The sequence below is a fragment of the Manis pentadactyla genome, chromosome 10, assembly GCF_030020395.1.
Source record: "Manis pentadactyla isolate mManPen7 chromosome 10, mManPen7.hap1, whole genome shotgun sequence".
In the NCBI taxonomy this organism is placed as follows: domain Eukaryota; kingdom Metazoa; phylum Chordata; class Mammalia; order Pholidota; family Manidae; genus Manis; species Manis pentadactyla.
Window position 1 is genome coordinate 125,715,900 of NC_080028.1, and position 16,550 is coordinate 125,732,449.

The window sequence follows — 16,550 nt, forward strand, 5'->3', positions numbered from 1 at the left end:
GAACCAGCCCAGGAAGAGGTTTGGCTGCCAGGGAGCGGGGAGAAGAATGGTGCAGAGGGGCTCTGGGCATGGGGAGAGGGAGCCGTGGGCTGGGACACTTCATTTCCCAAGTCAGAGTGAAGAGTAACAAGAGCTTAGGAACATATCCATCGTCAGTGGCTAAATGGTGAAACAGATGGATACAAATTGTAGAAATCTGAACCGTGAAGGGATAACTAAGAAATCTGTGTTTGTTGGACAACATGTGCTGATGATGTCAGCTAAATGGGGCCTTACTACCTATAGTTTGTGAAAGAATGTTTTTGCATGTGGCAAAATATACACAACACAAATTTATGACTTGAATCATTTTTAAGTGAAAGGTGAGTGGCATTAAGTACATTCACATTATTGTGCAGCCATCAATACCATCCCTCTCCTGAACTTTTTTCTTCATCCCAAACTAAAATGCTGTCTCATTAAACAACTCCACATTCCCCCTTCCCCAGCCCCTGGCAACCACCCTTTGACGTTCTGGGAGTTTGAGCCCTCCAGACATCATGTAAGTGGAATCATACAGCATTTGTCCTTTTGTGACTGGCTTAGTTCATGTTACTCCTCAAATACATAATTCTCATTTGCTATCCTTTACACTTAATGTTTTTGTTCCTCTCTTTGGGTTACAAGCCCTTAAATGTGACCATCTAGGGATTTAACATTTGTGTAGCATGGTACCTGGAGTTCAGAAGCACTTCAATGTGGGATATTTTACAACCACTAGTAACTAATTCTATCCACCCAAAGGCTAAAACCCACTGTGTTCAGTCACTTGCCAAGAATATCAGTTACTGGTGTGTAACAAAAGACCCCTGGTCTTACTGGCTTAAAAGAACAGCAGTTCATTATTATCAGGGTTCCACGGGGTGGCTGGGCTGTTGCTCTGCTGGTTTCTCCTGGCTCCTTCACACGGCCAAATAGCTTCCTCCCTGCCTGGCAATGCCTCCATCCCTGCATGTGGCCTCTCAGTAGCTTCCTTCCCTGGCAGTCTCAGGGCCATGTGCCAAGAATGTGAGTACTTCACACACAGTGGGTCACACAGCAAATGACCACGCTGGGCTGGAGGTCAGTGCAGATTCAAGGCCACACTGTGAAGGGTGGTGCATCCTTTATGGGAGGATTTGTGGTCCTTATACAATCTACACTCCAAGGCCCTTGAATGGTTAAGAGTGGGAGCCATCAATCCAGGCCTCTCCACAGAGAGTACTCAGCCATAGTAGTCCAAGGTCTTCTCATTCACTGGGGCTTTTTCCATAACCTCTGAAATACATGGATCTTGAAAACCTGTTAAACAGAAATTCTAGTGGAGAGGATTGCACTGTCGCCTGACTTGGGGTACCCGTGACCCCAGTACGGGAGGGCGGGCCTTCTTTGTCATGGCAACGCCGCTGGTCCGGAGGAGGCGGGGCGCCGCGGCGGAACGTCTGGGACTGCGGGGATCGGTGTGTCGGGGCCCCTGAAGCCTCATCCTGCCCGGCTGCGCAACAGGACGACGCGGTCCCATAGCAAGGTGCACCAGGGCCGCGCAGGGACCGCGCCCCGTCGGCGGCCTGACTGGTCTGAGGGCCCTGGGGTGGGGTCTCCCTGCCTCTGCGCCCCCGCGCTGCCGGGTGGAGGCCGCCAACGAGGCTGCGGCACCGGCGGCCCTCGGTGGGGCGCACGGTAGGGATTGTCTCCAGCATCACCGCAGGCAGGTGGGCTTCCGGCAGAGTGACCTGTGCCGGGACCAATCAGCGCAGGAAGGAGAGGCCTGGGGCGGGGCTTGCCGCCGTAACCCTTTCCTGCCCAGAAGGCGCTGGCAGGGCCCTCCGCGGCCTGTTCCCAAGTTCCCCGGTGGCCGACCCGCCACGTCACTCTGGAGGGCAGATGGGCAGGACCGGGAGGGGTGCATGGCAAGAGCAAAGACTGGTCGGAGTCTGGGGACGTCGTGGGAGGATCTCTGACCTCTTACCTGGTGGAGTTCCTTGAGTCTCGCCCCTCCAGACTGGGCTTCCCAGCGGACCTGGGCGGGCGGGTAGTGCAGGTGCCATGGCTGTCGGGGATGCAGCGCCCTCTGCGACTCCGCGGGGACCCTGCGGCCCTTTGTCTGGGCTAGCCAGGCCTTGGGAGCTGGATTTGGCTTCCAGATCAGTGAACTTATGAGCAGGAGTGGAGTCCAGGGGAATTAGAACCACAAAACTTGGGATGCGGTGGCAGCGCACAAGTGGGGAGGCTGAAATGTGAGACGACACTGCAGTCCTGCTTGAGGCTATCACTGAAAACAGAAAGACCGCCACCCTCCCAGTCACCCCCAACGGACAAAAGGCTGCCCCAGGGTCCTGGGCACCAGGCCAGCCCTGCCCCTGTAATCCGTCCTTTCTGCTTCCCCAGGCCAGATGCCCAGGAGCCCTCGGTGACGGGAATTCTCCAGCCACTTCACAGCCCTGTCTCTGCCCAGCGGAGACAGCCGCGGCTCAGGCACAAGGTCTCTGTCCTCCTGGGGCCCTGGCATCTCCTGAGCACTGGGGCCTGAGCCTCGGCCTGGGGTGGGGCACGGTCTACCTGAGTCCAGATCCTGCCTCCCATACCAGGCTTCCCTCTGTGGTCTGCAGGGGGCCGGGAGGTCTAGCCCGGGCTCCCTGCGACACAGGGCAAAAGGCACCGGGCACTCTGGGAGGATCAGTGACCTGAGCTCATGTCCCCAAAGTGCTCGTCGCCGACCCCTGGTGCTCAGGAGCACCAGTTCCCGTTATCCTGGCCCAGGTGCCCAGGTGCTGCGTGGGGACGGAATCTGGACCTGCCTTGTGGCCACGCTGGCTGCCCAGTGCCTCTCGGGTCCCCACCTGTAATCTGGGTCAATGAGAATGACCAACTTCCCTAGCACGGGGCCGAAAGTTAAATGGCAAACCCGTGCAAACGCTTCACCCCAGGCTCAGTGTCTCCAGCCTGGATTGGCAGTACCTCACAGCGGTCAGTCCTTTGGCTGCCCCAGCAGCTCCTGGAGAACCTGTGTTTGGTCTGTTTCAGAGATAGAGAGTGGGGTTTGAATCAGGAGGTGCCGGACCCAGGGCTGTCAAGGGAGGGTGTGGCCGAGCAGAAGCACGGGCCTGGGTTCTGTAGCCCCATTCAGGTCCTTCCCCAGCCTCCAGCCTCTCAGCCCCAGGGGTATGGGGGCAGCCCTGTCTGCCCCGACTTCCACCCCAGATCCACCTTCCTGAGTCCCAGGCCCAGGGGAGCCTCCGCTGATGGGATTTTGCCTCTTCTCTTAGGACGGAGACCCAGGACTGTGAGGTGCCTTGCCGGGGAAGAGGAGGAGAAACCCATCGGCTGGGGCCTGAGTGGGGTCTGGGGGACGGGCCGTCGGTCTCGGAATGCCCCTGCCCGAGCCCAGGGAGCAGGAGGGGGAGAGCGTGAGAGCCGTCCAGGAGCCTTCCCCCGAGTCCCCTGAGCCAGGCACAGATGTGGTCCCTGCTGTCCCCACGAAGCCCAGAAAGTTCTCCAAACTGGTCCTGCTGGCAGCCTCCACTGAGAATGGGGCTGGGGTGTACTCCCGGCCCAAAGGAGTGGACTGCATCATGTCCCTGGAGATGTCTGGCCCCAACATGCTGACCAGGCCCTCCCAGACCCTGCCAGTACAGGAGCAGGGAAAGGCAGTCCAGCCAAGCCCTCTGTCCCCCGGACAGAAATGCAGCAAGCCAGACACAGGTGAGTTCCTGGCCTGCTGCCCCTGGCCCGGCCACCTTTGTAGCCCTGCATGCTCAGACTTGGGCCCTGTGCACCCCCTCCAGTGGGGTGACCTTGGCCAGCCTGCCCCTGCTCTGAGCCAAGCCACCTTGACTCTAATCATGACCCAGTCCCAGGCTGGTGTGATGATGGCAGAAGCTCGTCCCTGTGCACCCCACCACTCCCATCCGTGCCCCCAGCCTCACAGCTTGTTCCGTGTCTGCTAACCGGCCCTCCCCTGCCCTCAGTAGCCCCCAAGCCCCTGGAGTTCCTGAGGACCCCATTTGGGGGCCGCCTCCTGGTGCTCGAGTGCTTCCTGTACAAGCAGGAGAAGGCCGTGGGGGACAAAGTGTACTGGAAGTGCCGCGAGCACACTGAGCTGGGCTGCCGGGGCCGGGCCATCACCTGCGGCCTGCGGGCCACCGTGATGCGGGGCCACTGCCATCCCCCTGACGAGGAGGGCCTGGAGGCCCGGCGCCAGAGACAGAAGCTGTGTAGCGCGGCCCTGCCAGAAGGCTTGGGGGTTCCCGCGGGCCCTGGGGTCCAAGTGCAGGAGCCGCTGGAGGGGGTGGGCCCCTGGCTGTACCCAGAGGAGCCAGAGCCCGCCCCAGGGCTGGTGCTGAGCAAGCCGGCCCCGGAGGAGGAGGAGGGCCTGCGAGGCCTGTCGCTGCTCAGCTTGCCTCCCAAGAAACGCCCAGCACTGGGCATTGGTAAGTGACCCAGGCCAGGGTAGGCAGGAGCCCATGGGCCCTCTCCTGTGCCCAAATAGGAATGTGGGGTCCCACATGGTCAAATCAGCTTTTAAAAATATAAATGGGTCTTACGCTGATGGACGGTGACTGTAATGGAGTATGTGGTGGGGACTTGATAGTGGGGGGAATCTAGTAACCACAGTGTTGCTCATGTGATTGTATATTAATGAAAAAACAACAACAACTATATATATATATAAATGGGTCCCAGTAATCATTAAGCCCATGGAATAGAACTACTGCTCCTGAACCTGGAAAGTTCCAGGCCCTTCTGGGACTTTCCAGTGCATCAGGGTCTTGTGTGGGGCCTAGAAACTGGAGTTTAAATGGGTCCAAGTGATCCCAGTAACCCACGACGGCTGAGGAGGTCAGCCTAGTGGGAGAGTCTGAGCTTTGGCCGGGTTCAGGTCACAGGCCCACCTCTCATAGCTGGGCCGCCTCAGAACATCTGCTGAACTTCCACAGTTTCAGGAGATTTACCCTAAAATGGGTGGTAGCCCAGAGTTACTGCAATTAGGGGTTCCATGTGTGGGGAGCACTCACTGCTCCAACGTGCGCTGGTGCTGCCTGGTAGGTAGAATGTCCTGAGCAGTTTTTATTGCCAGTATTTGGGTGGTGGGCTTGGCCACTCCCCTCAGCCCATGACTGCCCTCCCCTCCTCCAGGAGAGCCCCCACCACTAGAGTTCCTGAGGACGTGCTACGGGGGCAGCTTCCTGGTGCACAAGTCCTTCCTGTACAAGCGGGAGAAGGCCATGGGGGACAAGGTCTACTGGACGTGCCGGGACCACACGCTGCATGGCTGCCGCAGCCGGGCCGTCACCCAGGGCCAGCGGGTGACGGTGATGCGCGGCCACAGCCACCTGCCCGACCTGGAGGGCCTGGAGGCCCGGCGGCAGCAGGAAAAGGCCATGGAGATGTTGCACACCAGGCCGGGCGGCCCCGGGAGCCAAGTGGACAAGCTGCGCAGAGGTGTGGACAGCCTGTTCTACCGCCGGGGGCCTGGTGCCCTGACTCTCACCAGGCCCCAGCCCAGAAAGCGAGAGAAGGTCAAAGATCAGGGCCTTCCAGCCCAGCCCGAAGCCCTGCAGGATGAGGACCTAGGTGAGTCCTCTACGCCCATCTGGTCCTGCTGCTGGAGGCCCTGGAAAGTGGAAGGCCACGGCCCTGAGCTCCTGCCGCCCACCCCGACCGCCTCTCCCATTTCCCCCAGGAGGCCCTGAGTTCCTGAGGACCCCTCTGGGGGGCAGCTTCCTGGTGTACGAGTCCTTCCTGTACCGGCGGGAGAAGGCGGCAGGGGAGAAGGTGTACTGGACGTGCCGGGACCAGGCCCGCATGGGCTGCCGCAGCCGGGCCATCACCCAGGGCCAGCGGGTGACCGTGATGCGGAGCCACTGCCACCCGCCAGACCTGGGGGGCCTGGAGGCCCTGAGGCAGCGCGAGCGGCGCTCCAGCTCAGCCCAGCGGGGTAGCCCAGGTATGACAGAGAGCGGGCCGCGGCCAGGCGCAGCACCCAGCCAGCCAGCCTTTCCCACCTGGCTTCCCACGTCCCCCCGAAAGCACCTTCCTGTCCTTGCTGGGGACGCTGCTCTTGCAGAGTTTGGCCCTGTTCTCTGCTGCTCCCTCGCCCACCTTCCTCCCTCCATCCTGGTCCCCAGTGGTGACACTAGCCTCCTGCTCAGACCAGCACCTCTCTTCCCACCACCTCCACCGCCTCTTTTTTCCTTCAGAATTTGTAGGATTTTAGAGGAAGCTAATTGTACAAGGCCAATTTCTCCTTGTCACAGTGTGAGTGATGGCACAGTGCCCAGGCACAAGCTCACCCTCGGGGCCAACTGGCAGAAACGTCTGTCACTGACGCTAAAGGATCTGCGATGAGGGTCACAGCCTGTGCTTTCCCTGTCTGTCCACCTGGAGGCCCACAGTGCCTGCTGGTTGGACTCTGCCCATCACAGTGCCCGGCTGAGCAGTTTCAGCCAGCCTTCCCTGCTGCCTGGCTCTTCCCAGGCACCCTGAGACGCCTGCCCTTCCTTCGGGGCTCCCAGGCCTGTATTTGAATCACCTGAGTTGCCTCTTGGGCCCTAACGTTCTTTCAGACTTGAGATCTTCGATTGTACTCCTCTGACTCTTTTGTATCCCTCTCCCATACCTCTGCGCTGGTGGTGCCACTCACACACGCCCCCTCCCCTGGCCTCACCCTGGCTGGGCTCCTTCCGCTGTGTCGTTGCGCATCTGCTGCCCTGTTTCCTAACACGGGCTTCTGCTGGTGATTGGTATTTCATCCTGTGGCCCTTTGGCCTCTGGTGAGAGGAAGTAAGGAATCAGCCGTACCTGCCGCCCTGCCCTCCCAGCGCAGTTACTGCAGGCTCGCATTTTCCTTTTATCTTATAAATCTGCTCCCAGCTGAGCCCTGGATGCCTGAGTCTGGGCTCCTTCCTCGCGCAGCCCCGCTGTCTCCCAGTCCAGCAGCAGCTTACAGCTGGCCTGCTCTTCTGGGCCCCTGGCTCTGCCTCCCCACACTGGCAGCTGCAGAGGACGAGGCTGGTCCCGCTCAGGCCCACTCCCGGGCCCCTTGGCCGGCTCCACCTCCCGGCCCTCTTTACTCCTTGTCTTGCAAAGTCCTTCCTCATCCCTTCCCCTGGGCGCCAGGGTGTGGAGCCATTCTCATCTGAGGGGGCTTTACCCCACACGGAGGGAGGGCACCCCTGCGAATCCTTTGCCCTTGCTGGCCCCCAGCCGTAAGAGGGCTGATCCGCACCATGTGAAGGAACTTCCCTCAAAGCTTTAGGATCATGTCCCCATCCCTGGGGGACCTGGCTGTGCCTGGGGCACAAGGGGCCTTTTCAGGCCAGAAACATTGTCTCGGGTCCTGCAGTAACTTTCTGCTCCCTATCTTGGTTCCTTCTGTTGCCCCTGTACCTCAGACATCCGCCTTCCCGGCGTGACTGTCTTGTGACATTTCCTCAGCTTTGCTCTCCATCCCTATGGAATTTTTAGACCTCTGCTCTGCCATTAGAATGTCCCACCGGCGTTCCAGCAGCTCAGGCACGGCCCTCTGTCCCTCCCACCCCCACAGTGGCCCCTTCGCTCCCAGTGCCCCTTCTCTGTGCACCAGCTTTGCCCTCTGCCTCTCAGGGTAAAGCTTCTCTCACAGGGCTGATGGCCCTGGGCAGTCAGCTCACGTTTAAGGCAAGGTTGACAAGCTTTGGATGTGGGTGCCACCTTGAGACTCCACGTTGCCTCTGTGGGCCTGCAGGCTGACCAGTGCCCATGGGACCCTCCCCCCAGGCGTCTGCCTGGCCAGGCACTCCGGACTTGGGCAGGGAAGATGCGGGCAGTGTCAGATCCACAGGCAGGCTCCCCCTCCCTCCTTGTCTCTCTGCTCTTCATACAAATACTTCACCTGGTCCCCGCCTTCATCCCCACCTGCCCAGGGCCCTTGGACCTCCCTGCTGGACCATGTCCCCCGCCAGCCCCCTCTGCCCCGCTGTGCAGCATCTCCTCCCAAATCTCTGCCTTTGTCATTCCTCAGTGGAGATTTCCATCAGTTGCAGGAGAAGTAGAAATAGGCCCCGTGGTCATGTGCACCACCTCGCCCAGAGCCCACTCGGCTCCCCTCTTCCAGGGCATTCTCACCCCTGGGAACCATAGCTCTGTGCTGAGGCTCCCCAGCCTGTCTCCAGCTCCTCTGTGGTTCCCAGGCCTGGGTGCAGGGCAGGGGTCCTTTGGGCAAAAGGGCGCAGCCTCCTCCCTGTCTGCTTGTCCCAGACATGGCCGCCCTCGCCCCCACCATCGTGCGTGCCTCCTCCCAGCGCCGTCAGCTCAAATCCCCACCCAGCCTGGCATGGGGAATCGTGTCTGCAGCCCCACTGCCTGTTGGGCATGAGGCAAGCAGGTCCTGTCTCACTCCTGAGCTGTTGTCCCCCACAGGGGTTCATCCCCTTCTTCCTCCAACTCAGCAGGGACCACACGGCCGGTGTCCCACCATTGCCAGCACCCAGGATGAGTGACTGGGCATGGCCAAGACACCACCCCGCTGCAGGCCCCTGGTGGGGAGACAGACCTCTGCCTTCAGGGGCCTAAACCCCACTGCTCCCCAGCTTCCTCCAGTCTGAGACTCGGGGAAGGAGCCCCCCAGAGCAAAGGCCTGGCTGCGCAGGGCTGGGGGTCTGTCCTGGGCCCCTCCGCTGTCTCTGTGAGGAGGTGGGTCTGACTCCAGGGGCCCTGCTGTTCCTGCTCTGAGAACAGGGGCCCCCACCCCACCTCACTGCCGCACCCCAAGGCCCCGAGCTGCTGCCGCCCACTCCAATTGCCTCTCCCATTTTCCCCTAGGAGGCCCTGAGTTCCTGAGGACCCCTCTGGGGGGCAGCTTCCTGGTGTACGAGTCCTTCCTGTACCGGCGGGAGAAGGCGGCAGGGGAGAAGGTGTACTGGACGTGCCGGGACCAGGCCCGCATGGGCTGCCGCAGCCGGGCCATCACCCAGGGCCAGCGGGTCATGGTGATGCGCAGGCACTGCCACCCGCCCGACCTGGGGGGCCTGGAGGCCCTGAGGCAGCGGGAGCGGCTCCCCAGCCCAGCCCAGAAGGAAGGCTCAGGTGCGGGCACAACGGGGGTGGGCAGGCGCTGGGCCCTGTCTCCCTGCTGGCCCGGCAGCCCCTGGGGCGTCCCAGCCCGGGACTGGCTGTCGGCGAGAGAAGCCCACCCAGACTGCTAGAGAAAAGGGGGTGCGGGTGGCGGTGGCAGTATCAGCAGCTCTGGGAGGTGCTTAGCACCCATTTATGGGGCAGTGCGCCTGGACGTTGGGACCCCCTATCTCCTCTCTCCCTCCACACCCAGACTCCCAGTCCATCCCAACCCCAATATTACATGAACCTTTAATTCAGGGTCTTAACGTTTTCATGAGAGAGTCAATTGATGGGCTGAGAGGAGGGTGGACAGGGAGCCGGGAGGCCCCTGGCGCATGGCCCAGGCCGGCCACAGGCCTCCCAGAGTGCTGCAGCCCAGCCCCTGCCCTGGAGTGCTCCCTGGCAAGTGGGGGCCCCAAGCCAGGTCAGGAGAGAGCTGCAGGAAAGCTAGGCCTTCGAGCAGCCTCAGGGCTGGCCTCCCTGGGCAGCACCGGAGCCTCAGGAGGAGGCAGCCAGTCTGCACTCGAGGCGGTCTGAGCTGTGGGCCCTGGACCGGCAAGGAGCTTCGGTCCCCAGGGCCCCGCAGCCCAGGCAGGGGTGGAGGGCGGGGACCGGGACGGGTCCCGTTGGGGGTCGCAGCTTCCTGGCTGGGGCAGGCTAGCTCAGGCTCTGTCCCCTACTTCCAGGGCCTGGCCCAGACACCCCACTCACAGCCCCACCTTCCTCTCAGGACCCCTCCAGCCCCTGGAGTTCCTGAGAACTTCCTTGGGGGGCAGGTTCCTGGTGTACGAGTCCTTCCTCTACAGAAAGGAGAAGGCGGCAGGGGAGAAGGTGTACTGGATGTGCCGGGACCAGGCCCGCATGGGCTGCCGCAGCCGCGCCATCTCCCAGGGCCAGCAGGTGACCGTGATGCGCAGCCACTGCCACCCGCCTGACCTGGGGGGCCTGGAGGCCCTGAGGCAGCGGGAGCGGCGCCCCAGCACAGCCCAGCGGGAGGACCCAGGTACGGGCAGGGATGGGGGTCAGAGGTGAGACACAGAAGAGCCGTGGCTGTCTTGGTCTCTGCCAGCCCGAGGTGCAGACACCTCAGGACAGGCACCACCTGAGGAGACTTGTGCCCTGGCCTTACTGCCTTTCCAGAGCGTTCTTCCTCTCCACTCTACTGGCTGCTTCTCCTGAACCTGAAAACACGTAAATCTGTCCCTTTAAACAACACCCCTTCTAGCTCTCACTGTCTCCCCCTCCTTTTATTCTAAGACGACTTAACTTTTTTTTTATTAAAGTATCATTGATATACAATTTTTGAAGCTTTCACATGAACAGCACTGTGGTTTCAACATTCACCCATCCTGTCAAGTCCTCACCCCCACCCATGCAGGCACCGTCTGTCAGTGCACTAAGGTGCTACAGAGTCATTACCTGAGAGGACTTAACTTTTTATGGCTCATAGTCTCTTCTGAAACCTGATTAAAATACCTGGACTACCCCAGGGGAATGTACTAATATTTGTGAGTGCATAGACATCACACACACACACACACACACACACACACACACACAGTTTTGCATATAATTTCATTGAACTGAAAATGGCTTCCTTTCACATAAACTCTAAAACCAGCCTTCAGAAAGTGGTCTGTGTCTCATCTTAATTCATGTAAATAATTAAAGGCCATATCTTACAAAATACAGAAATGAATTTGAGTTATACACAACAACCAAAGAAACTCCATTTCTACTTAAAACAAACCAAAAAAAAGAAAAGATTTCCATGAGAAAGCCACTGTTTGGCTTAAACAAGACACAGAAGTTAGAGTGTCTTTGGCGTGGTGGAGAGCAGGTCACCTTTAAGGTCTGGTTGATTCCCAGCCTTTTGGATGACTGGGGCTGACGTCTGACCCTTAGGGTCGCACACAGCCTGTCTCACCAGGCACGGGGAGGCGGTCTGGGATGTCAGAGAACCAGAATTCCCAAAACTCCCCAAACCAGAGTCACTATGCCTGGTTCCTTTTATCCTCAAGGCCTTGACGTCATTTCAAGGTAGTCTCTTTGGCTCTAGCAGCTTCAACAAGAAAAGAATTGTTAATCCATGTTTCTAATTTTTTTCCTCAGAAAAGAGAAAACTTCTGCCCAAAGTGCAGCTATGCCTCAAGACTTGTTCCCCCGAAAGCCGGCAGGTGGACAGGTCATTATATTCACTGTCTAATGCTGGGTCACCACTTACGCAAACCTTGGTGGCTTGAAACAACAAAATATTTGCTGTCCCTCACAGTTTCTGTGGGCCCCTGATTTCAGGAATGTTTGGGTTGGTCATTCTGACTCAGGGGCTCCCACTAAGGGAGAACAGACGTGGGCCAGGGCTGTGATCACTGAAGGCCTGGGTGGGGCTGGAAGAGATGCTTCTAAAACACCCATTGGCGCATACGGCTGTGCCCTGGTGCCTCAGTCCCCCACCGTGTGGTCTGCTCCTCAGGGCTGGCTGCTCGAGTGTCCCCTAGAACAGGTGACCCAAGACAGCAGGGCAAGGGACCGCCACATTCCTGCCAAGCACACATGGCATGTTCTCCGGGATACACTGTATCTAGGCCGTAAAATGACAGCCCATATGTTTAAATGGTTTAAAGTCATACAAAGTATGTTATCTGGGCACAGTGGAATGAAACTAGAAACCAGTAACGGGAAGAAGTTTGGGAAACTCACAAATACATGAAAATTGAACAATACACTCATGATTAACTAAGGACACAGAGAAGCAATGGTGAGGGAGACCAGAAAATTCTTTGAAACGAATGAAATGGAGATACCAAAACTAATGGGATGCGGCAAAGTAGTTCCTTGAGGGAAATACATAGCTGGAAATACTTATACTAAAAAAAGAAGAAAGATCTCAAATCGATAACTTAAACTTACATGTGAAGACACTAGAGAAAGAACAAAGTAAACATTAACCAAGCAGAAGGAACAATAAAGAATTTTAATTAATGAAATAGAAGAAAGTTTTCACAAAGCCAAAAGTTAGTTCTTTGAAATGGTCAACAAAACTGATAAACCCTTAGGTAGGTTGGGCACCCCCTAAAAAAAACTTTTTTTAAAAGTAGAGGAGATTCAAATTATTAAAATCAAGAATGATAGATGGGACATTGCCACCTACCACACAGGGGGGAAAAGGGTTCTAAGGGAAACTATGAACAGTGGCATGCCGACGAACTAGATAACTTGGGGGAAACGGACAAACTCCTAAAAAGACATGCTACCAAAACTGACTCAAGAAGAAATAGAAAATCGGACTACAGCTATAACAATTAAAGAAATTAAATTCGTAATTTTAAAACTTTCCACAAAAAGAAAGCCCAGGCCCAGATGACTTCATGCATGTGACTTCTCCCAAGAACTTCCAGGAGCATTTGCGCTAGTCCACAAGCTCTTCCTGACAACTGAAGAGGAGGGAGATGACTTCAGGGCAGTGGAAATGTGCTGAAAGTGATTGTGGTGATGGGGGCACAGTTCTGCAGACGCACTAAACACCATCCAATTCCACACTTTACCTGGGTAAGCTGAGTGGTAGGTGACTCATAGGTCAATAAAGCTGTTGGGGGACAAAGGACGTCACAGTGACTTCATGGCCATTGTCACCTGTCACTCCTGCTTTACTCTGTTCATTGGAAGCCAGTGACCACGTCCAGCCCACACTGCAGGGTAGAAGAATTAGGCTCCACTTGAAGGGAGGCGTATCAAAGAATGTGCAAACATTTTCAAAACCCATCCCAGGAGTGAAGAACTTTGCCTTTCTTGATAATTTTGAAAAGGCCACCGTGCAGGTCCTGGCGACTTCCAGAGCAGGAGGTGGGACTTCTCCAGAGTGTTGGTGTTTCCTCCCAGGACATGCTAGTGTAGAAAGCCAGGAATGTCCAAGTTATGTTTTGGAGCAATCTCACATTTTCAAGGAATTGATATGATGTGCCCGCGCGCAGCGCGCGCGCGCGCGTGTGTGTGTGTGTGTGTACAAAGGCTCTAGTTGATGGTTATCTCTAACGAAAAGGATTGCAGGAATCCTTAAGTTTCTATATTATCTATTTCTGCCATGTTTGTTTTGTAATGATCTGTGTTTCTTTGTCATCAGGAAAGTGAAAGATACAAACCTTGACAGCAAATCCCAGTGAGGCCCACCTCCTCCCGGCGTGAACAGAGGAACCTCAGGTGTTGCCAGCATCAAGGATGCTCTGCATCCACACAGGACCTGCTTAGATTTTGCTTGACCAAAACTCATTTTTCCAAAGCATCAATGCCCTTCACATTTCCTCAAGGGGTCTCCCAGGTAGACTACTTTAATGGTGTCTTCATTTGGCAAAGAAGAGCTCCGGGGCCAGTACCTTGAAGACCCACTTACGGAAGAGCTGCAGCTTTTGACCAAGATGCCTCTTCCTGCTCCACCGCTCCCAGCCGCAGACACCTCTCCATTTCAGAGCAGGCGACTTTGCCCAGGGCTTTCTGGTTGGGTGTGGCTCTGCTTCTTCAGGCTGAGCTGCCCTGCGCACCTCCATCTGCCCCAGATGTTTTCTGGACAAATGCCAGGTGGACCTTCATGTTCCCTGCCCACTGGCTGCTGGGGCGTGGCCGTCCCTCATGGTCACAGAGCCAGCCAAACCAGAGGCCCCACTACACTTTCTGTCAGACTTCCCTTCCTTTGCCATTTTCCATGTCCCTATGTCCACAACCCTCACAGCCAGTGTCCTTCCTGTCAGTGGGAACCAGCCCAGAGGCCCACAGGAATCTGGTCCTGGGCAGACACTACCTGGCTGAAAAGCCAGCAGCATCCTGAGTCAGCCACGTTTGTCTGATGCAGGAGAGGCAGACCCAGATGGTAGTGGAGGTGCGCCCCTTTCGCCTGTACGTAGCAGAGACCTGGCTTAGCAGGTCTGAGAGGAAGCAGGCTGACGTCCTCCCAGGAGCTCCAGCGGCTGCTGCTAGCAAGGCCACATCCCCAACACTGAGGCTCCTTGCCCCCTCCCTGTTATTACAGAGGGCGCACACAGCAGCAGGCCCCCTCTCCTAGCAAACCTGCCACCAAGCTATGAGACAGTGACAGCTCGGGGCCCCCCACTGTCCCTCCACCTATACATTTCCCCCAGTACACCCCATTTTATATCTCACCATGTAGAGCTGATGTGTCCACATCCCCTTTGCAACAACAGTTGGTCACCGTGAAGCCATGGACTTCATGGGTCTCAGTGCCCCATGGCCAGAGTGGTGGTGTTTGGCTGGGCACGTGCCTGGAGGAGACCCCCACCCACCCAGGGACAGTGCTGGGGCACCTATGTCAGCTGGGCCAAAAGCTGATGGAGGTCCTCTGGAGGGGCTGCTGCAGAGTCTCCAAGCCTGCAGGGCTCCCGGCCCTCATGTTGCTGCGAGAGGCCTTGATTCTCCACTACTGCCTCTCATGCTGAGATCTCCCTGACTCATTTTCCTAAGCTGGGGCAAGCTTAGGATGGAAGTGGCGCCAAGCAAAGGGCACCTTAGAGCTGAGACCCTGACTGTCTTCCCAGGTAGGTGACTGGCTCGTCCACAGACCTGCCAGCAACACAGAGCCCTCTCCCACCAGCCTTGCCAGCAGTCAAGATGGTCCAGTGATATGATGGCCTACCTCCAGGTAGGAGGCAGGTGTCTGCCAAACGACCCGTCATGCTGATGGCCCCTCAGCAGTGGACACTGGAAAAAGCTCTGTTTCAGGCAATGTTCTCGGGCAGACAGCGTGCTGCCCTGTGACAATGAACTGCAGGCAGCCAAGGCCAAAGACACCGGACCCAAGACCCATCTTCATGTCACAAATGCGCACACCCACAGAAGGCAGCCACGTGCAGAGGAAGGCGCCTGGACTCAAGCTTGCGCCACCACCGCACGGGCCTGTGTGCCCATTAGGAAGCACTGAGCCGCAGTAGTGATCGCCACCTGCATGTCTGCACCCCCGGGGTGGGGGCCTCTGCAAGGCCAGCGACTTCTCCAGTCCCGAGTCCCACACCCGGCCACTTGGATGGGCTCCGGGCACCTGGAAGTATGGGTGCAGCACAAGGAGAATGGTGGAAGGCACAGGCCTCTCCTGGATGGCCCACTCGCGGGGCCTGCACCTCTCCCTCTCCTCTGCTCCTGCTCTGACCTTACAGGCAGATGGATGGCCCGAGTTGCCTGGGCTGAAGACTTCCAGAGGGACATGAATTTGGACACTGCTGTCACCTTGGGTGGCCTCACGGCAGCTCAGCCCCTGAACTCCAGAGGCATCCACCTCCTAAGTTTAGTTCCTCAATGATTCCACAGCCACAGAGCTGTCCCCTGTCCTCTCCCCGTCCCAGAGCAAAGTGCACAGGGGCAAGTGCCTCTCTTGGAAGCTGGCCCCTCAGCAGACGGTGACAGAGCTACAGGGCCATGCACTTCTTCTTCCCTGCTCCAGCTTTGCTGCCGGTCTCCCCCAGTAACCTTGTTTATTATGTCTACACCGGATGGTACAGGTGGTGTGTCTCTGTGCCCCTTTGCCTGACAATGAGCAGCAACGTCTCAGTTATGAAATTTAAAATAAAAAGTTTGCAAAGAGAGCAGAAGTATCAACAAGGAACTCCAATTTTTTAAATGGGGAGCAGTGGCCCCAGGCCCTGCCCCTAAGGTTGTAAGGTAAACAACAACAAAATGCTTCTCAAGGTCTCACTCCCCCTCTGGCCCCAGCCCAGCTTCCCATTCTCATGTCCTCCATCAAACAGCTTCTGCAGGGTGACATCAAGGCTTCTTGTCATACTGGCATAGGCTGGGCCCCTAATCCAGCATATTGGTGGCCTTATTGAAAGGGGAAATTTGAACAGATATGCACGATTCGAACCAGAAATTTGGAAAATGGCATGTAAAGATGAAGGCAGAGATGGTGTGACACTTCTACAAGCCAAGGGACAGTGAGGATGGCAGCCGACAGGGCCAAAAGCTACTCAAAAGTCACCAAAGGAATTTTCCCTCACAGCTCGCCTAAGGGACTGTCCCTGCTGACATCTGGATCTCAGACTTCTACCCTCCAGGCTGTGAGACAACACGTTTCTCCTGTTTAAGCCCCCCGTCTGTGGCGCGTTGTTACAGCACTGTAGGAAACCAGTCGGGGGTGTGAGAACTGGCTGGGGAGAGGGTGTATTAGTGGAGGTGAGTTACGCCAGCCGCAGTAACAAGCAACCCACAGTCTCAATGGCTTAACGCAGTAGATGTTTGTTCCTCATTCCTGCAGGGTCCCACGCTGATACTTCTGGTTGGCAGGAACCTTCCACAAGGTCACTCAGGAATCCAGCTCCTTTCACCTTCTAGGCCATGGGCATCCCCTCCATCTGCTTGGTGGAAAGAGAAACCTAGGCTATTGTACGCCAGACCAGCTGTTCATGGGGAACTGGAGGAGCTCAGGAAACACAGGTGGA

The 16,550-nt window shown here is 57.1% G+C and overlaps 1 protein-coding gene across 6 annotated transcripts in view; it reads left to right on the forward strand.

The window, feature by feature from the left end:
• FLYWCH1 (FLYWCH-type zinc finger 1) overlaps positions 1-15,698 on the forward strand; it is a 35,972-nt gene extending 20,274 nt beyond the window's left edge. For 4 of the 6 annotated variants that reach the window (XM_036920316.2, XM_036920319.2, XM_057487660.1 and 1 more), the window contains 9 exons: positions 2,407-2,500; positions 3,285-3,720; positions 3,987-4,448; positions 5,155-5,592; positions 5,702-5,965; positions 8,821-9,084; positions 9,845-10,117; positions 11,227-11,299; positions 13,235-15,698. In XM_036920316.2, coding sequence (XP_036776211.2) covers positions 3,387-3,720; positions 3,987-4,448; positions 5,155-5,592; positions 5,702-5,965; positions 8,821-9,084; positions 9,845-10,117; positions 11,227-11,299; positions 13,235-13,274 — 2,148 coding nt within the window. In that variant the 5' untranslated portion in view covers positions 2,407-2,500; positions 3,285-3,386 and the 3' untranslated portion in view covers positions 13,275-15,698. Of the gene's footprint in view, positions 1-2,406; positions 2,501-3,284; positions 3,721-3,986; positions 4,449-5,154; positions 5,593-5,701; positions 5,966-8,820; positions 9,085-9,844; positions 10,118-11,226; positions 11,300-12,459; positions 12,676-13,234 lie in introns of all 6 variants that reach the window. The other 2 variants (XR_008992310.1, XM_057487661.1) reach the window with 2 other exon arrangements.
• Positions 15,699-16,550: the final 852 nt, after the last annotated feature.